This window comes from Schistocerca nitens, chromosome 2, assembly GCF_023898315.1.
Source record: "Schistocerca nitens isolate TAMUIC-IGC-003100 chromosome 2, iqSchNite1.1, whole genome shotgun sequence".
NCBI lineage: Eukaryota > Metazoa > Arthropoda > Insecta > Orthoptera > Acrididae > Schistocerca > Schistocerca nitens.
The window spans coordinates 1,053,350,410-1,053,369,943 of NC_064615.1; the positions used below are offsets into that span (position 1 = coordinate 1,053,350,410).

The 19,534-nt window shown below is 43.8% G+C and overlaps 1 protein-coding gene across 1 annotated transcript in view; it reads right to left on the reverse strand.

Annotated features, from left to right (window-relative positions):
* The window catches only part of LOC126235534 (Down syndrome cell adhesion molecule-like protein 1), a 210,247-nt gene that overhangs the window by 168,147 nt on the left and 22,566 nt on the right, over window positions 1-19,534 (reverse strand). Inside the window, exon 4 of the mRNA XM_049944253.1 lies at window positions 6,863-7,006. Coding sequence (XP_049800210.1) covers window positions 6,863-7,006 — 144 coding nt within the window. The remainder of the gene's footprint in view (window positions 1-6,862; window positions 7,007-19,534) is intronic.

The window sequence follows — 19,534 nt, forward strand, 5'->3', positions numbered from 1 at the left end:
GCAAACTGGCTGACACTGACGGCGGCGGTGCACAAATGCTGCGCAGCTAGCGCCATTCGACGGCCAACACCGCGGTTCCTGGTGTGTCCGCTGTGCCGTGCGTGTGATTATTGCTTGTACAGCGCTCTCGCAGTGTCCGGAGCAAGTATGGTGGGTCTGACACACCGGTGTCAATGTGTTCTTTTTTCCATTTCCAGGAGTGTAGTTTGATGTCGGTGGTAAAAAATAATATTTTTTCCCACCACATGTGAATAGATAGCGTGAAACCCGCTGTTCTGTATATTTATGCATCTGAAGCGTACGTAATACCCATACGCATTAAAATTTATTTTGTATTACTTCGACAGACGCAAATTTTGAATACTCGGGCTATGGAAGGCTAGTGCTTGAAGCAGTGGGATAGTCGGTGCCAGCGTATTGAACAGCTTTTCTGGCGGCTGTTGCCTTTTCCCACGGTGAGGTGTAGCGAAGGGCCATAGCATGGTGTTGACCGCTCCGTGACGAAGAGTCAAGTATTTCGCTATTGTTCCAGTGGTCAGCATTTGCTAGAAATACTGCTGATTTCTGCAAACCTGAAACGGTATATCATTTTCAGCCCAACACAGCCCAAAACAGAGCACCTGCAGTGGATGGAGGTTTTTTTATGTACCTAAGTGACAATATAGAAGAGGCCTGGAGAACCAGTATCCTTACCTACAGGTGGGTGAGGAAAGAGGAGCGGAGGTAGGAGGGGAGGTAAGACCGGTTTTGAGCTGCATTCGTGGTGTAACATACATTGTTGCTATTGTGATTTTTTTTAAAGTTACTTGCTTATATGAGGATTTTGGTTTTCTTATCCTAAGACGCTATGGTACCACTCGTAAGAAAAACAGCCTCTCCAAGGCGGAATATTTTCTCAAAATTGATTATCGTGTTGTTGTTTGATTCTACGAGCATTGCCCTATTGGTCAAGTCTTCTACTCACCATAGTGTGTTGAACTTGCTAGCCAATGTATGTTTAATGTCTGTTGGATACTGTTAAGTGCTTATTATGCATCATATTTAAGGCAAGATTAAATGTTATCGGTTGAATAATCATTGTAGGAAGCATAAGTTCATACCACGATCGTCAGATTACACTCACTTAGCTGCAGCTTTAAATAATTTTAGTACTATATCCGCTATTTGCGCTGTCGTAGTATTCATTTTAAAAGCGCGTGGCCACACCCTTTACACGATGTGAGGTGAGGTCCGTCGGTACGATATTTCGTTGTAGCAAGCATAAGAATCACACTATTTGCAGTGTCACAGTATTCTTTTCAAAAGTGTAAGACTTCACCCGTTACACGATATGTGGAGAAGTCTGTCGTTACAATACAAGCATAATAATCACACCAGGAAAATACATCATGGTAGCACTTCATGCAGCAAATGAGCGTTCGTGTTTATTTAGTCACTTCTTTAAAATAAATACGCTGACATTACAGCAGTTGAGCTGCTAAGAACGGCAACAGTTTACGCAGACTGAGGTAATTAGGGTCTCATACGAAGATTTTTACCGAGAGACAGTCAGCAGCAGAAGTTCCATCTTTTGTTTTCTACATAAATAAAATAAATATTCTTCCGTGAGTTTCTCGTGCCTACAAATGGGTGGAATTACATCGTAAGAGTAGACTAAATTTACATTTACTTCTATGTGCTTACTTTTCAAGCCATAGTTTGGTGTGTGGCGGAGGGTGTGTCCTGTAACATTAGTAGTTTACCAGGACAGTACAGACATTTAACTATCAGCTTCAAATGTCGATTCTCTAAATTTTCTCAACAGTGTTCTTTAAAAAGAACATCATCTTCACTCCAGGGATTCCTGTTTGAGCTACCTGGTGGATATAATCCGACTACGGAAAAAATTATTCGTCATGCAGACGGACACCCACGATCAATTTTTACATGCCGCCAGCCGGGTGTGGAAGCGAGGGCGAGACTACATCAGATATGATTCGCGAGTTGGAGCGATAATCAGACGTTTTTTCGTTGCGGCGAAATTTTTTTTCACGAAATTCAAATCTCCCACTACACACAGCTTGAGAATCATTGCAATAAAGTCAGATTTATTACCGAATTTATAAAGTGATGCCAAGTATGAAACTGAAATATAAATCTCCTCTGTGCTGCTAGCAAGGGAGACTTGGTAGGTTGACGAGGCATCTGGCTACTTGAAGAGGGTTCGAAAGTGAGGAGGCAACATGTGACATACATGGAGCATGGTCAGTTCATGAGGCAAAAATGAGATAAATATTCTTGATCTATGATGCAGGACGTAAGACATAGTAGAACAAATCTTTTTTTGTACCTGTTGAGAGAATATTTAGAGGAAATATAATCTATACCACAGTGTTGTACAGGATTTTCGCAACAAGTAACGATTATTTAGCAATGTGAAAACATGTGTGGGCCCCAGTTCGTTCTGTTTTCAAAAATAGCTCGTATATAAGGAAGGAATCTACATTTCATGTGAGAGGGTTGGGTTGATTTGGGGGAAGAGACCAAACTGCGAGGTCATCGGTCTCATCGGATTAGGGAAGGATGGGGACGGAAGTCGGCCGTGCCGTTTTGAAGGAACCATCCCGGTATTTGCCTGAAGCGATTTAGGGAAATCGCGGAAAAGCTAAGTCAGGATGGCCGGAAGCGGGATTGAAACATCGTCTTCCCCAATGCGAGTCCAGTGTGCTAACCACTGCGCCACCTCGCTCGGTTATGCGAGAAATTCGATGTGTATGGATAGCCTCATTCCCATTTCTGATTGGGTAATGTGGATTTTTTAAACTGGGATGTCTACGTCAGGCTGGAATTGCAGTTAGAGCCACATGTCCAAGCTGCACCTGCTTGTCTTCCAGTGTCCACGACCAACGGCTCGCCGGAAGTCGCTGCTTCGCCTCACGTGACTGGTGTGTACAGTGAATGCTCTGACCTGCCGGACTTTGCACGGAGGTGTGGGAACAAATTCTGATGGTGGCGCCATCTGTGTGACTGGTAATCAGTATGCTCGTTGAGTGGCGACAGAAGCGGATGTGAATGTTCTATGAGAAGATCAAATATGGCGACTCTCTGCGCTGGACGATTACCTCCTCCGAGTATATTGATCGGTTGACAGCTTTGCAGTCACATTGACAGTCTCTCTGGCCTCTGATCATGTGGTATGGCTGGAGACGTGCTCGAAACTGCTGGTATGGCCAGAGCGGTTGTAGGTCTCTAGTCCTCCCCCAGTTGGCCGCAGTGCGGCTCGGCTTTCCAGGAGCTGGCGGATGGTGCTAGGTTCACTATGGTGAGTGTGTGTGACTGGAAGATATTTTTTACCAGATATGTTTAGTGCAGGTGGTTCAGGAGGGTGGTTGCGTGTCCTCAAATGTCGGTACATGCAAGACCTCGGATATACGCTGATCAGCGAGAATATTATGACCACCCACCTAATATCGATATAAATATGTGCAGGTGATAGTGTCATCTGTCGAGGAATGACTGGTAGTCGGACACAGGCAAAGAGCATGTAGTATCTGTGAGCATGCTCTCCATGAATAGAATAGGGAAGGTGCACGATCTATCTGACTTTGAATGCATATGGTGATGGCCCAGAGGCCTGGCATGAGCGTTTTGAAAACTGCGCTACTTGTCGGATGTTCAAGGAATTCTATGGTAAGAATCTTCAACACTTGGAAAAACCAAGGTCAAACAACACCCAGACGATAGCGACTGTGCAGCCACCCATCATTACAGATGTCGGACATTTAGACTGGGCAGACTGGTAAACCAGGACAGGCAGCGAACTGTGGTGGAACTAACGTCAGTCTTTAATGCTGGGCAGAGTACAAGTGTGTCTGAACTCTCAGTGCACGAAACACACCTAACTATGGGCTCCACAGCCAATGAGCCTTTAAAGTCCCAGTGTTAACATGACAGCATCAGCAACTATGACTGAAATGTGCACGTGACCATCAGCACTGAAAGTTGCCACAGTGGCACGCCATTGCATGGTCTTATGAATCACGATAATTTCTTCATCATGCAGATGGGAGGGTAGAATCTGTTAACTTCCAGCTCAAACATTCACATAGGCCTCCATGGGTCCGCTGGAGCTCGTGTAAGGCACCGTGACGGCCAAGGTGCCTTACTGGCTGCAGACCACGTTCACCCCTTCATGTCGCATCATGTTTCCCAATGGCAGTAGCATTTTTCAAGAAAATAATGCGCCATGTCACAAGATGAGGGCTGTGAAAGAGTGGCTCCAGAAAAACAGTGACTTGGCACAGATTGACTCTTTTACCCACCAGTTTTCAGGTGGGGGATGGAGAGAGTCAGTGCAGGAATGGTGGGGGAGTGGTTGAGGGAAAGGGTGGGGAGGACTAGAAGATTAGCCAGAAGGGGGAAAAGTAGGACTGAACTGAACAGGAGAGGGGTGACAAAAAAAAAAAAAAACTGTTCCTCTTTCCAGAGGGAAGAGAGGGAAGGTGAGAAGTGGTGGGTATCTGAGAAGTAGGGATTATCTCCAACAGGTCATATATCAACACTTTCCATTAATAAATTAGCTTAACAACAGGTTAAGGCCATAAAGCAATCAGCTGTCATAATTCAATTAATTAGTATATAAATTTGGTATTAAAAGTGGTCCATTCTCTCTTTGCCCCACTACTCACCTATCGAAAACCAACTTCCTGGCATGAAGTACGACTTATTTGATTAATAACATGAGAACGACTGATTTAAAACAACCGTGAAAATGAACTGTTGTGTTTATACAGGATTGTGAGGTATGGGCACAGAAATTTTAATAGTTGCTACCTCAATATGTACACTTCAGTGTGTCAATTGTTTTTCTCTGCATCTAACTGTCTTCCTGCAAACACATCACATAATTTACTACCTGAAGTTTTCTGAATGGTTGTAGCTTCACTACGAAGTGGAAGACACCTGTCAATATAGACTATCTGTGTTACATCCACGTGTTGACTCTTCGGTACCTGGCCTGCCATCCAGGAGAAAATATACATTAGTTACTTGGTTGTGTGACGCACACTGATCAACTTATACAGATACTACTCATCACAGCAATAATTATTATACGGCAAATGAGGTAAATAATGATGTAATGTTGTTCAGCTCGCTATCCTTGGTCATCAATAGAAATATCTGCACTTATATCCCTAACAGTCTGCGTAATTCTCTATGTTAAATTTTTGGTACTTTTGTACTTTGAACATAGGTAATTTTTTGACAATTATTAAATAATTTCAAAGCCAGTCGCCACTCAGATCTAAAAGCGACTAAGAGAGAAAACTAAAGTAATTATAACCCAAGAGATTTAAGAAAAAACAGAAAAATTATATATTTCTCACACAACTTGATTAAAGGTAAAAAAAAAAACCGTTCCATTTAGTTGGCAGGGTGATGGACCATTGATATGAATTAATGAATGAGACAAAAATGTGGGCAATATTTGCAACAGACCATTTAGGTGCTGGCACCATTTGCCCTGGTTCAGGCTGTATATCAAGCAGCTACACTAGTTCATATAATTATCATAAATATACCTCCTGGTACATGGTTGTGCCATGTAGCATGAGGATCATATATCCGTAAGCTGTGTATCCAGTTCCTGCTACTGACGCATAAAGATAACTAACTGCACTATGTTTGGGTAAGGTCGAATTGGCCTTTTGTACATAATTGTTTCCACCGCCCTAGATTTCCCTCTGTCCGTTTTTGTCACCGGTGTATCAATACAGTCTACCAGTGCGTTTTTTACGGGCATACTGGGATACATTCCCCTTTTCTGTCGAACACAACGTTATCTTTGTTGCGGTTTGTTGCGAAAAAAAGCATTCCGTAACAATGCAGTCACTCTAAATGTATGATATAGTATAACTATGACCATAAATTTAATACTAATTCTCTGATCGCCTCGTTTTACACTCGGCAAAGCCTGATGATATGTTAAACTTTAAAATTTAATTGTTCGTTTCAGGTAAAACTATTGTGTCCTAGCTAACATCATTCACTAGGGTGGAACTGAACCTCCGGCATCAAGCTCATGCCACCGCGTAGGCTGGTTGCAAGTACGAACTATTGCTGCTCTAAGTTGGTAACATCCAGAGCGATGCATCTCCTAAGAAGTACGAAAAGTGCCGCTGATTATGTCAGACCGGAAAGGTCTCATCATATAATCATCATCACTCATCCTAGGAATACGTGAACGTTCTGTTATACAGTATGCTGCGTACCCTTCTTTTTTTGTAAAGAAGGAATGCACTGACTCTCAAAGCTTGTTCTTGTCCACGAAATGATTGAAGATAATCCATAAGGGCTGTACTTATGAAAATTTATTGCAAGGATGTGTGTAAGATACAAGCTGTGTCTAACTATAACGAATGAATAATCGATTGTTCTAGTAAGGAAGAGAACATTTTTTAATTAATGAGAAATGCTGATATGAACCAGTTTTCGATAGTAAAAGTATTTGAAAGACTACAAGCAACATTAATGTTAGCTTGCGATACTTGTGCTGGAAGGTGAAAAACACAAATGTAACTTACCCGAAAGGAATGGAAAAACGTAAAATTGCAGCAAGGATCATTCTGAATCATGGATGAATGGGAAGAATAAGAGGACTGTAGTTTAATATTAACGTGTTCTACTTTATTTTTATTGTTAGAGATTCGAACGTTACACAAAATGCTATGTTTTATCTTTTGGACACGAAGTCATATTGATGAAGTTGCATATGCATTCACGTTCGTGACGATTATACATTAATGGTTGAGAAATTTGTCAGAAAAGTAGATTTTCGCGTAGCTAGGTAAGCTGCCTACAGCATACAAAAGGAGAATTTTACCTTCCCAGTCGGACAGAGCTCGGTACAAGACCCTGTAACCCTGCAGCACTCCATTGATCTGAGCAGTGGGAGAGGACCACTGAACAAACAGGGCGCGAGAAGACAAAGGCTTACACTTAACGTCTTCTGGAGGCGCTCCAGGAACTGAAACAAACAGACAAAAAGAAAGAGCAATAAAAAATCACTTTTAGTGTTAAATGAGACGCGAAAAACCACTGCCCTTTTTAGCGAGGGATTATTAACGTTTGAACTGTACATAAACGTTGTTTTCGTTAGTCTCTAGATTAAAAGTTAAATATAAACAAGAGAAAAAACAGAATGCTCTCCGCTGCGTCGTTTCAAAGCAGCAAGATGGCTCGCTTGAAACAAAAGCTTTCTTTAGTAAATGGATTTACCTTCGTTCTGCAACAGTTACTTGTATCACTTTTCTAGAATTGTTAGTTGCTACATATTCACTACCATGTAGCCAGAAAATGCAAAATATTGTCAGGTTAGCCTGATGAAGCTTGAAAGAGAGCAGCGTTTTTACTCATTTATTTATACATCCTGGCCAGCATAGGGAAATCAGACCCTCTCTTACATCTAACAAGGCAGTCTCCATGTTTTGCAGGGTGTTCTAAAAGTACGCACAACCTTACGAGATAAAATTTTTTTAAACTTTTTGTTTGACGTAGTTATGCACCTCGTTTAATTTATGAAACAGAGAGTATATACCGTCATCCAGTATGTTAGATCTTCTAATTATGTCAAGACGCAGAATACATCCACGCAGAATTGTGGTACAGATGTACCAAATAAGTACACCAGCAAATGCCTGTAGCACAAGTTCCAGAAGATGGGAACTATAGCAGATGCAGCCAAAAGTGGTTGATGGAAAACGTTAATTTCAGATTCCTACAAGATGCGTGTTCCATGAGTTCCTTAATATTTTCACATCACTATCATATGAGCATTTGACAACCTATTTGTAGTTTACAACGACCGCTGGCTGATCTAAAATAGTTACGGCATTGTGAAGTGCTCATGTGATTGTGTCTTGAAGATATTAAGCAAAAATAAATAAAAAAGAACACTTTATGTCAGTGGACACTATGCAAATACGAGGCCTGTTCAGAAAGTAAGCTCCGATTGATTGCCAAATTGAAACCACAGTGAACATCAGAAATGTTTTACTTGTAACAATTAGCTACACCTTTCAGCTACTTCTCTACGTAGTCGCCGTTCTGACTTAGACTTTTGTCATAGCGTTGTACCAACTTTTCAATAGCCTCATCATAGAAGGCAGCCGCCAGTGCTTTCCGCCAATTCTCCACGCTGGCCTACACCTCGTTGTCTGTGTCAAAATGTTGTCTTCAAAGACAGCGGTTCATGTCACCAGAGATGAAACTCAGGAGGAGACAATTGCGGACTGTATTGTGGGTAATCTCACATTTCCATTTGAAAACGATGCAGGAGCATCTTCATTGCCCCTGCAGAATGCGGCTGAGAATTGTCTTGAAGAAGAAACAGCACGACAGTTATGTAATGTTAGCTGCATAGCTTCAGGCGAAATTTCTCACCAGGCCCTCGTACTTGGCGGCAGACACTATTTTCTAGACATCTTTACGCACTCACTGCGAGCTCAGAAATGAGAAGAGCGACGTGATGCTAACTGGGGTTATACTAGAGACACTACCCAACACATCTGTGCAAAGCTTTATCGGATTTTCATAGTCGTTTCCATTTCGCGACCGATCGGAGCTTACTTTCTGAACGCCCCTCGTATTTCTGTAATATTCTTTTGACTATCGATAAATCTGTATGATATCTATTTAGTCACTTTGGCCTCTCTGTTCATAGTACCCTTACAGCAGGAACGGTCAAGAATTGCTCAATTGCTCTCTCAGCTGGCTCCATACTCCCCCCACCCCCCCACCACCACACCATTGTGTCTGAGTGCGAGAAGGGCGAAGCAGTGGGAACTGGGAGAACGCTGCATTCAAATGGCAGTGCAGTTGCATTGCTTTTGTCTTGATTTCATATTTCTCAACAGCATAGACCACAAACAAAACTAATTTTCAGTATTATTTAATTATTTATGTCGCATTGAAGACATAATTTTTATCTGATACAAACTGTTAGCATACGGATAGACGCAGACAATATCACAGATGTTTCACACTCAAGTTGTCACGTAATCGTGACTTATTTAGTTTCAAAATCGGAAAAAGCGTTTCACACACATACGTTAATCGAAACGTTTCATCATTTTTGCTACCTCTTTATGGAGACAAGGAAATTCTTCCCAACGGAAGCAATGTAGACGTCCTACACAGTTTTCACTCAGAAGAATTTGTCTTTTAAACGGAAATCGCACTGCAGATCAATCAGTTCCATCTGTATATGCAGAGTGGCACTTTAAACTGAAACAAAAACATCTCGAAAACAGATGTAAGACTGGCAGTGCCCTCAGGGGTTCAGAAAACTATCCTTGTATTCTTTCAAGGTCACAGTGAATTATTCAAATCTCGTTTTTTCCATAACGTCAGTAAGCTTAGGGGAATGGTCTGCCTTTTTATCAGGATTTGTCCCTTACACAACGCGATTTTCCTTCAAATCCATCCCTATTAAATCGGAAATAAGTTGTTTCTTTCAGTGTCTTACTGTGGGTATTGTGCTGTCAACTCCACTTAAAATGCGAGGTCTGCAATCCATTCCGGATGTTTTACTTTTCGTTCCTGCTCGCCTTTTCACTTCATACGTTGAACATCAGCCGATTTTAAATCGAAAAATCGTTCCAGGCATGCCCCTTGACCAACGTGCATTTTGTAATACGTAAAGCCTTCATACCCTTCGTTCAGTTCGATCGAAAAATAATGCATCAAACTGTGGATCAATGCATGCGACTTCAGAAAATATATAATTCATACCGTCAGTTTCATCGCGTGCTCTATGCATGCAAATTTTAGCACTAAGTACTTTTTGATGTACAAAACGGCGAGTCCCATCCGTCGTCTGAATCTTTAAATTCTTTCTTAGCAGCGTCGTTCCGTAGTACACTTGCGGTACTTGTCGATTATGGGACTGTGTACCGCGGAACAGAAATTGAGAACTCTTATACTTCTCCCCTGTCATTCGCATTCATTTTTGTCTCGGTAGACCTCTGAAATAGGCGTTGTATGGAGACACGCACTGGACCTATAAACGTCTTTCATACCACGAACAAATAGCGAAGGGTAAACCGCCCTGACATTACGCTTCTCACGAACTGAAAGAAGTCTTGACGAGAGAACTAACGAACAAAGCCGAGACACGCCCAGCCTCAGCTCGCACGTGGTTCACACATCCTGCTCCGTGTGGTTTCGCACGCCTTGGCCGACGCTGCTTTACAGGAATGCACGTGCTTTTCATGATGCATGTGAGGAGAAGTCGAGTTAGCTTGAGTAGTTACCAGAAGACGTCTAACTATGTATCAGCCGTTAATATTGTAGTGTCGTGGAATAGTAAAGAGTTGGAAACGTGGAATATTGTCAAAGTGTCGTTGCCTATACCGAGAGCCAGAGGCAGTAAGTTAGCCAAGAGCTAAGAGGATTGCACATACATCGGAATGTGTCGTCACGCAGGGGCAATGGCCTGGTTACACACAACAGGCGAGAGAGAATTGCTTAGCACCCGGGTTTGTGTGAGATGGAGACTTTCGTAGAGTGCAAGACAGAGGTATAGCGTCAGCTGTACTGCATTTCACAACTTCGCGTAAGTCTGTCGTAACAAGACGTAACTCTGTCACAAGAACACCTAAGGGGCGAGTACGACAGATGAATCAACAGTATAAGTGGAACGAATGCGTTCATTACAAACGAGCATGACGTCAGGACGTCGCTCGTGCTTCCTTTAAATACGCCAGCTTTGATAGCAACAAGGCACTCGCACTCGCAGTTAGACTTGCAGTTAGATGTGTACTGCGTCGCTGCGTAGCGCTCAGCTCGGTGATCGACATGTTAATCTTTATTAAGGAGATGTTGCAGTAAGGGCGGCCCCTCCAGCAGCAGACGTGAGGGGACAGTACTAGCTCTGGTCCTCTCTGCTGCCGCTGTCAATCATCAACCCAGGATTAGCAGACATCGCGGCAGACTCGCTCGCCGCCAATGCTGACCACATCAGTGAGCCGTCGTCGAGATCGTGCGGGACCTAGGCCCTGTGCATCCGCCGTCACAACCGGGTGAGCCGACGACGCTGGGGGACTGTAGCCCGTTCCGCCCGTCCACCGCAGACGAGCCACCAGGAGGAGCAGGGAAGAAGACGGGGTGGGATAGAGTACACTCCGCACTACGAGAACACCTCTCGTGCCGACAGCGTCGGAACTCCAACTCGGAGCCACCTGCTGTCCGCCGTCGAGCCGGCCGGCCAGACGGACGCCGCCAGCCACGCGCGGCCGAAGTAAGGGCATTCCTCCGCTACGTCACAGTACGCGGCGCTGCGCTAGCAAGACTGCGCCGCCCGGATCTGGTGTCATCGCTACGAGTCAGCGAGGATTCGGGGAAGATCGTTGATATCACCAAGCCACATAGTACTCGGCAGGAATAAAGGTGTTATGAATTAATAATGTTTCTTTGGCATTCCTGACGCGTCCACAATCATTTCCTAGCATCCTGACAACTGGAGAGGTCACCGCTCGGCCATCCACCGGGAATACAGGGGCGCCTACAATATCATCTGGAACGCCAGACATGGGCACTCGATGGTTGGTTTCGGTCTGTCTGGTCGTATTGTTTATACTTTCATGAATGTACGAGCGCACAGAATTGACGCATTTGGGTTACGGAAAATCCAATCAAAAAAGGGGATAGCGAAGAAGGGTAAACCTCGCTGACTCTACGCTCATGCCGAACAGAAGAAAGTCATGCCGACCGTAAAATTCCTCGCCGCAGTGTTTAATGGAACGTCGTGCTGTACTGGCTACTTCCGAGAAGTACCGAGCAAAGCCGCAATGAAAATGTTTTAAACCTTATAGTTACAAACAGATAGAATCTTATCGACAATGTTACTATAGGGACAGGGATTAGATATCAATGTCAACATAACGGTAATGATTACTAAAGTCGCACATTTTCATCACAGTTTGTAAACACTGTACCTGAAGAACAGCTACAGTATTGAGGTTTGAGCAGGACATTGCTATGGGTCATACAGCCAACACCGCCATGGTTTTTTTGGGATATTATTTTCATGGACAAGTGATTTCAAATATGTTGTTTCCCCTTCGGTCTCCTGCATCATCCCCACCTGACATTTTCTTGTGGATGTAGCTTAAGTGCGCTGCTTACATATTTCGCCTTGACACTATTCCCGAACTGCAGGAAAAAAATTTAATGAAGTGTTGCTGCGCAATTCATATTCAATTACGTGAATCAAATAATGGAGGCAGCTTTCTACAATTTTTTATAACTGCGTCATTTTTCTAACATGGTTCCGCTATCTTCCGAATGTCCTCTACGACAAAAAAATGGTTCAAATGGCTCTGAGCAGTATGGGACTCAACTGCGGAGGTCATTAGTCCCGTAGAACTTAGAACTAGTTAAACCTAACTAACCTAAGGACATCACAAACATCCATGCCCGAGGCAGGATTCGAACCTGCGACCGTAGCGGTCTTGCGGTTCTAGACTGCAGCGCCTTTAACCGCACGGCCACTTCGGCCGGCACCCTCTACGACACATTCATTATGACACACCTATGTTCGGTTTTACAATACAGATTGCAATTCTCCGAAATGTGTCTCCACTGAGGTCGAATTTGCGTGTTACAGTGTCGTCTGGACACTTATAACAAGTCTAGGCGAAATAATGTTAGTTATTGAATGTTTTTATTGGCCACCCGATTCCGCTGTGACAGTTTTGGAGTCATTCAAGGCAAATCTAGCACCAGTAGCGCGCATATTTGCAGATCAAGCAATGTTAGTCGGAGGCGACTTTAAGCTACCAACTGTAAACTGGGACATCTTTGGCTTCACTGCAGGTCGTAGGGACAGACAGTCTTGTGAAGTACTTCTGACCAGGATTTCCTAGAAGTGCCTTGAACAACTAGCTAGACAATCCACACGCAATGAAAATATTATAAACCTTATAGCTATAGATCGAATCTTATCCACAGTGTCAGTATAGAGACAGGGATTAGTTAATAAATCCGTCAAGAAGGCCAAGGGAGTGTTTATGCCAGAAAAAGTAGATAAGTAGTTATTAGCGTCCCACATAGATAATGCATGGACGTCATCCAGCTCCAGTATGTGGCATGTAAGAGGATTATGGGCAAAGTTTAAACTGTTATTTAATCACGCTCTGGAGATTAATGTGCCAGGTAAGTGTATTAAGAATTGGAACGAGCATTTGTGGTTCAGTAATCAAATTCGGAAAGTGATGGGGAAACAAAGAAGCAAAAGTTAGTAGAAATTCGTTCGTTCGAAGAAGATCAATGCGCGAAGCATACAACAACATCCACCGTCATACGTTAGCGAAAGGTCGTGCCGAGAACCCAAGAAAATTATGGTCACACGTAAAATAACTAAGTGGTTTGAGGGCTTCTATTCAGTCACTCGTCGACCAGTCTGGGTATGGCAGTAGTAGACAGCAAAAGAAAAGCTGAAGTCTTAAATTTCACCTTTAAGAAATCATTCATCCAGAAGAACCCTACAAACATGACGTCTGACTGCCATACAGACTCCCACATGGAGCACATAGTTATTGGCGTCCGTTGAGTAGAGAAGCAACTAAAAGAGTTGAAAACAATTAAGCAGCCAGGTCCAAATGGAACCCCATTTCGGTTTTATAAAGAGTACTCTGTGCTATTGGCCCCTTATTTACTGCATTTATCGCGAATCTCTCGCCCAGCAAAAAGCCCCAGGCGGCTGGAAAAAGGCGCAGGTGACTCCTGTGTATAAGAAAGGTAAAAGAACTGACCCGCATAATTAAATACCAATATCCCTAACATCGGTCTGCTGCAGAATTCTGAGTTCAGATGCAATAAAGTCCCTTCTGTCCACAAATCATCACAGATTTACAAAGCAACTTTCGTACGAAAGTCAGCTTCTGCTCTTCTCACATGATATCCTACGAACCATGGGTGAAAGGCAACAGGAAGATTCCATATTCCCAGATTTCCGGTAAGTCTCTGACACGATGCCTCACTGCAGACTCCTGATGAAGGTCCGAGGGTACGAAATATGTTCCCAAATATGTGTGTGGCTCGAACACATTTTAAATAATACACTCCTGGAAATTGAAATAAGAACACCGTGAATTCATTGTCCCAGGAAGGGGAAACTTTATTGACACATTCCTGGGGTCAGATACATCACATGATCACACTGACAGAACCACAGGCACATAGACACAGGCAACAGAGCATGCACAATGTCGGCACTAGTACAGTGTATATCCACCTTTCGCAGCAATGCAGGCTGCTATTCTCCCATGGAGACGATCGTAGAGATGCTGGATGTAGTCCTGTGGATCGGCTTGCCATGCCATTTCCACCTGGCGCCTCAGTTGGACCAGCGTTCGTGCTGGACGTGCAGACCGCGTGAGACGACGCTTCATCCAGTCCCAAACATGCTCAATGGGGGACACATCCGGAGATCTTGCTGGCCAGGGTAGTTGACTTACACCTTCTAGAGCACGTTGGGTGGCACGGGATACATGCGGACGTGCATTATCCTGTTGGAACAGCAAGTTCCCTTGCCGGTCTAGGAATGGTAGAACGATGGGTTCGATGACGGTTTGGATGTACCGTGCACTATTCAGTGTCCCCTCGACGATCACCAGTGGTGTACGGCCAGTGTAGGAGATCGCTCCCCACACCATGATGCCGGGTGTTGGCCCTGTGTGCCTCGGTCGTATGCAGTTCTGATTGTGGCGCTCACCTGCACGGCGCCAAACACGCATACGACCACCATTGGCACCAAGGCAGAAGCGACTCTCATCGCTGAAGACGACACGTCTCCATTCGTCCCTCCATTCACGCCTGTCGCGACACCACTGGAGGCGGGCTGCACGATGTTGGGGCGTGAGCGGAAGACGGCCTAACGGTGTGCGGGACCGTAGCCCAGCTTCATGGAGACGGTTGCGAATGGTCCTCGCCGATACCCCAGGAGCAACAGTGTCCCTAATTTGCTGGGAAGTGGCGGTGCGGTCCCCTACGGCACTGCGTAGGATCCTACGGTCTTGGCGTGCATCCGTGCGTCGCTGCGGTCCGGTCCCAGGTCGACGGGCACGTGCACCTTCCGCCGACCACTGGCGACAACATCGATGTATTGTGGAGACCTCACGCCCCACGTGTTGAGCAATTCGGCGGTACGTCCACCCGGCCTCCCGCATGCCCACTATACGCCCTCGCTCAAAGTCCGTCAACTGCACATACGGTTCACGTCCACGCTGTCGCGGCATGCTACCAGTGTTAAAGACTGCGATGGAGCTCCGTATGCCACGGCAAACTGGCTAACGCTGACGGCGGCGGTGCACAAATGCTGCGCAGCTAGCGTCATTCGACGGCCAACACCGCGGTTCCTGGTGTGTCCGCTGTGCCGTGCGTGTAATCATTGCTTGTACAGCCCTCTCGCAGTTTCCGGAACAAGTATGGTGGGTCTGACACACCGGTGTCAATGTGTTCTTTTTTCCATTTCCAGGAGTGTATATACCGGTACATTATACACGATGGCGACCGATCATCAGAGGCATGGGTATCGTCAGGAGTGCCCCAGGGAACTGTGATAGGACCCCGTTTATTCTCTGTACGAGGTGTGGCAATAAAGAAACCGGACTGGTTGTTGTGGGAATTTCCGGCTTCGTCGATCACAGGTAGAAGATTGGGGGAATAAACTTGGGTCTCTCCCTGACGCGAGTACAGAATTTTATGCCGCTGTGGTTAGTCTGTCTGTGAGCCGTCTTAGGAACGGGTCGTGCGTCTGAGCTCCGTTGCAATTATGCTACGCTCTAAAGTGGAACAACGTGTTATCAAATTCCTCACAAAACATGGAAAATCCACAACAGAACCTTACGATTTGGTGAAACAAGTTTATAGTGATCAGTGTCTATCTAGTACGCAAGATTTCGAGATGGTTAAGACGTCCAAGGACGGTAGGGAAGACGCTGAAGACGATCAGAAATCAGGCCGTCCTTCCACCCCAAAAACCGAAGAGAATGTGGAGAATGGCAGTAGAATCAATCGAGAAGATCGGCGCCCAAGCATTTGAGCAACTTCAGAACTTGTTCCATCAATAAGGAAACCGTTAGGCAGATTTTTCACGATGACCTGGGCATGAAAAAGATCTGTGCTAAAGTACTGTCAAGAAACATCACAAACGAGCAAAAGCAACATCGGCTGGAATGCTGTGCTGATTCTTTTGAAAACATTGAAAATGACCCTGTTTACTTCAGCGAAGTAATAACGTGTGATGAAATACGAATATTCCAATACGGTCCAGAGACTAGCGGACAATCCATGTATTGGAAGAGCACTCAACCCCCTAGGAAGGAGAAAGCGCGCTTGAGCAAATTAAAATTCGAAGCAATGATGACTGTTTTTTCGATAACCGAGGGGTTATCTACATTGATTGGGTGCCTGAAATTAAGAATGGCAATAAAACTTACTGTTGTTGTTGTGATCTTCAGTCCAGAAACAAGTTTGATGCAGCTCTCCATGCCACTCTATCCTGTGCAAGCCTCTTCATCTCCCACTACCTACTGCAACCTGCATCCTTTTTAATCTGTTTAGTATATTCATCTCTTGGTCTCCCTCTACGATTTTTACCCTCCAAGCTGCCCTCCAGTACTAAATTGGTGATCCTTTGATGCCTCAGAATATGTCCTACCACGCGATCCCATCTTCTGGTCAAGTTGTGCCACAAATTTCTCTTCTCCTCAATTCTATTCAATACCTCCTCATTAGTTATGTGATCTACCCATCTAATCTTCAGCTTTCTTCTATAGCACCACATATCGAAGGCTTCTATTCTCTTCTTGTCTAAACTGTTTAACGTCCACGTTGCACTTCCATACATGGCTACACTCCATCCAAATACTTTTAGAAACGACTTCCTGACACTTAAATCTATACTCGATGTTAACAAATTTCTCTTCTTCAGAAACACTTTCCTTGACATTGCCAATCTATATTTTATATCCTCTCTACTTCGACCATCATCAGTTATTTTGCTCCCCAAATAGCAAACCCCATTTACGACTGTAAGTGTCTCATTTCCTAATCTAATTCCCTCAGCATCACCCGATTTAATTCGACTACATTCCATTATCCTCGTTTTGCTTTCGTTGATGTTCATCTTATATTCTTCTTTCAAGACACTGTCCATTCTGTTCAGCTGCTCTTCCAGGTCCTTTGCTGTCTCTGACAGAAGCACAATGTCATCGGCGAACCTCAAAGTTTTTGTATCTTCTCCATGGATTTGAATTCCTACTCCAAATTTTTCTTTTGTTTCCTTTACTGCTTGCTCAATATACAGATTGAATAACATTGGGGATAGGCTACAACCCTGTCTCACTCCCTTCCCAACCACTGCTTCCCTTTCATGTACCTCAACTCTTATAACTGCCATCTGGTTTCTGTAAAAATTGTAAATAGCCTTTCGCTCCCTGTATTTTACCCGTGCCACCTTCAGAAATTGATAGAGAGTATTCCAGTCAACATAGTCAAAAACTTTCTCTAAGTCTACCAATTATAGAAAAGTAGGTTTGCCTTTCCTTAATCTATTTTCTAAGATGTAGGGTCAGTATTGACTCACATGTTCCAGCATTTCTACGGAATCTTCCTCGAAGTCGGCTTCTACCAGTTTTTCCATTCGTCTGTAAAGAATTCGTGTTAGTATTTTGCTGCCATGGCTTATTAAACTGATAGTTCGGTAATTTTCACATCTGTCAACACCTGCTTTCTTTGGATTGCAATTATTATATTCTTCTTGAAGTCTGAGGGTATTTTGCCTGTCTCATACATCTTGCTCACCAGATGGTAGAGTTCTGTGAAGGCTGGCTCTCCCAAGGCTATCGTTCTAATGGAATGTTGTCTACTCCCGGGGCCTTGTTTCGACTTGTCTTTCAGTGCTGTGTCAAACTCTTCACGCAGTATCATATCTCCCATTACATCTTCTTCTACCTCCTCCTCGATTTCCATAATATTGTCCTCAAGAACATCGGCCTTGTATAGACCCTCTATATACTCCTTCCACCTTTCTGCTTTCCCTTCTTTACTTAGAATTGGGTTTCCATCTGAACCCTTGATATTCATGCAAGTAGTTCTCTTTTCTCCAAAGGTCTGTTTAATTTTCCTGTAGGCAGTATATATCTTACCCCTAGTGATATACGCCTCTACATCCTTACATTTGACCTCTAGCCATCCCTGTTTAGCCATTTTGCACTTCCAGTCGATCTCATTTTTGAGACGTTTGTATTCCTTTTGCCTGCTTCAATCATTGCATTTTTGTATTTTCTCGTTTCATCAATTAATTTCAATATCTCTTCTGTTAACCAAGGATTTCTATTAGCCCTCGTATTTTTACCTACTTGATCCTCTGTTGCCTTCACTATTTCATCTCTCAAAGATACCCATTCTTCTTCTAGTGTATTTCTTTCCCCCAGTCTTTTCAATCGTTCCCTAATGCTCTTCCTGAAACTCTCTACAACCCCTGCTTCTGTCAGTTTATCCAGGTTGCATCTCCTTAAATTCGCACCTTTTTGCAATTTCTTCAGTTTTGATCTACAGTTCATAACCAATAGATTGTGGTCAGAGTCCACATCTGCCCCTGGAAATGCCTTAAAATTTAAAACCTGGTTACTAAATCTCTGTCTTACCATTATATAATCTATCTGAAACCTTCCAGTATCTCCAGGCATCTTCCATGTATACAACCTTCTTTCATGATTCTTGAACCAAGTGTTAGCTATGATTAAGATATTCTCTGTGCAAAATGCTACCAGGCTGCTTCCTGTTTCATTCCTTACCAGCATTCCATATTGAGCTACTACGTTTCCGTCTATTCATTTTCCTACTACCGTCACCCATGACTATTAAATTTTCGTCTCCCTTCAGTGTTGAATAGTTTCTTTTATCTCATCATACATTTCATCAATCTTTTCGTCATCTGCGGACTAGTTGGCATGTAAAGTTTACTAATGTGGTAGGCGTGGGATTAGTATCTATCTTGGCCACAATAATGCGTTCACTATGCCGTTTGTAGTAGCTTACCCGCATTCCTATTTTTTTTATTCATTATTAAACCTACTCCTGCATTACCCCTATTTGATTTTGTATTTATAACCCTGTATTCACCTAACGAAAAGTCTTGTTCCTCCTGCCACCGAACTTCACTAATTCCCACTATATCTAACTTTAACCTATCCACTTCCCTTTTTAATTTTTCTAACCTATTTGCCCAATTAAGGGGTCTGACATTCCACCTTCCGACCTGTAGAACGCCAGTTTTCTTTCTCCTGATAACAACTTCCTCCTGAGTAGTCCCCGCCCGGAGATCCGAATGGGGGACTATTTTACCTCCGGAATTTTTTACCCAAGAGGATCATTTAACCATACAGTAAAGCTGCAAGCCCTCGGGAAAAATTACGGCTGTAGCTTCCCCTTGCTTTCAGCCGTTCGCGGTACTAGCACAGCAGGGCAGTTTTGGTTAGTGTTACAA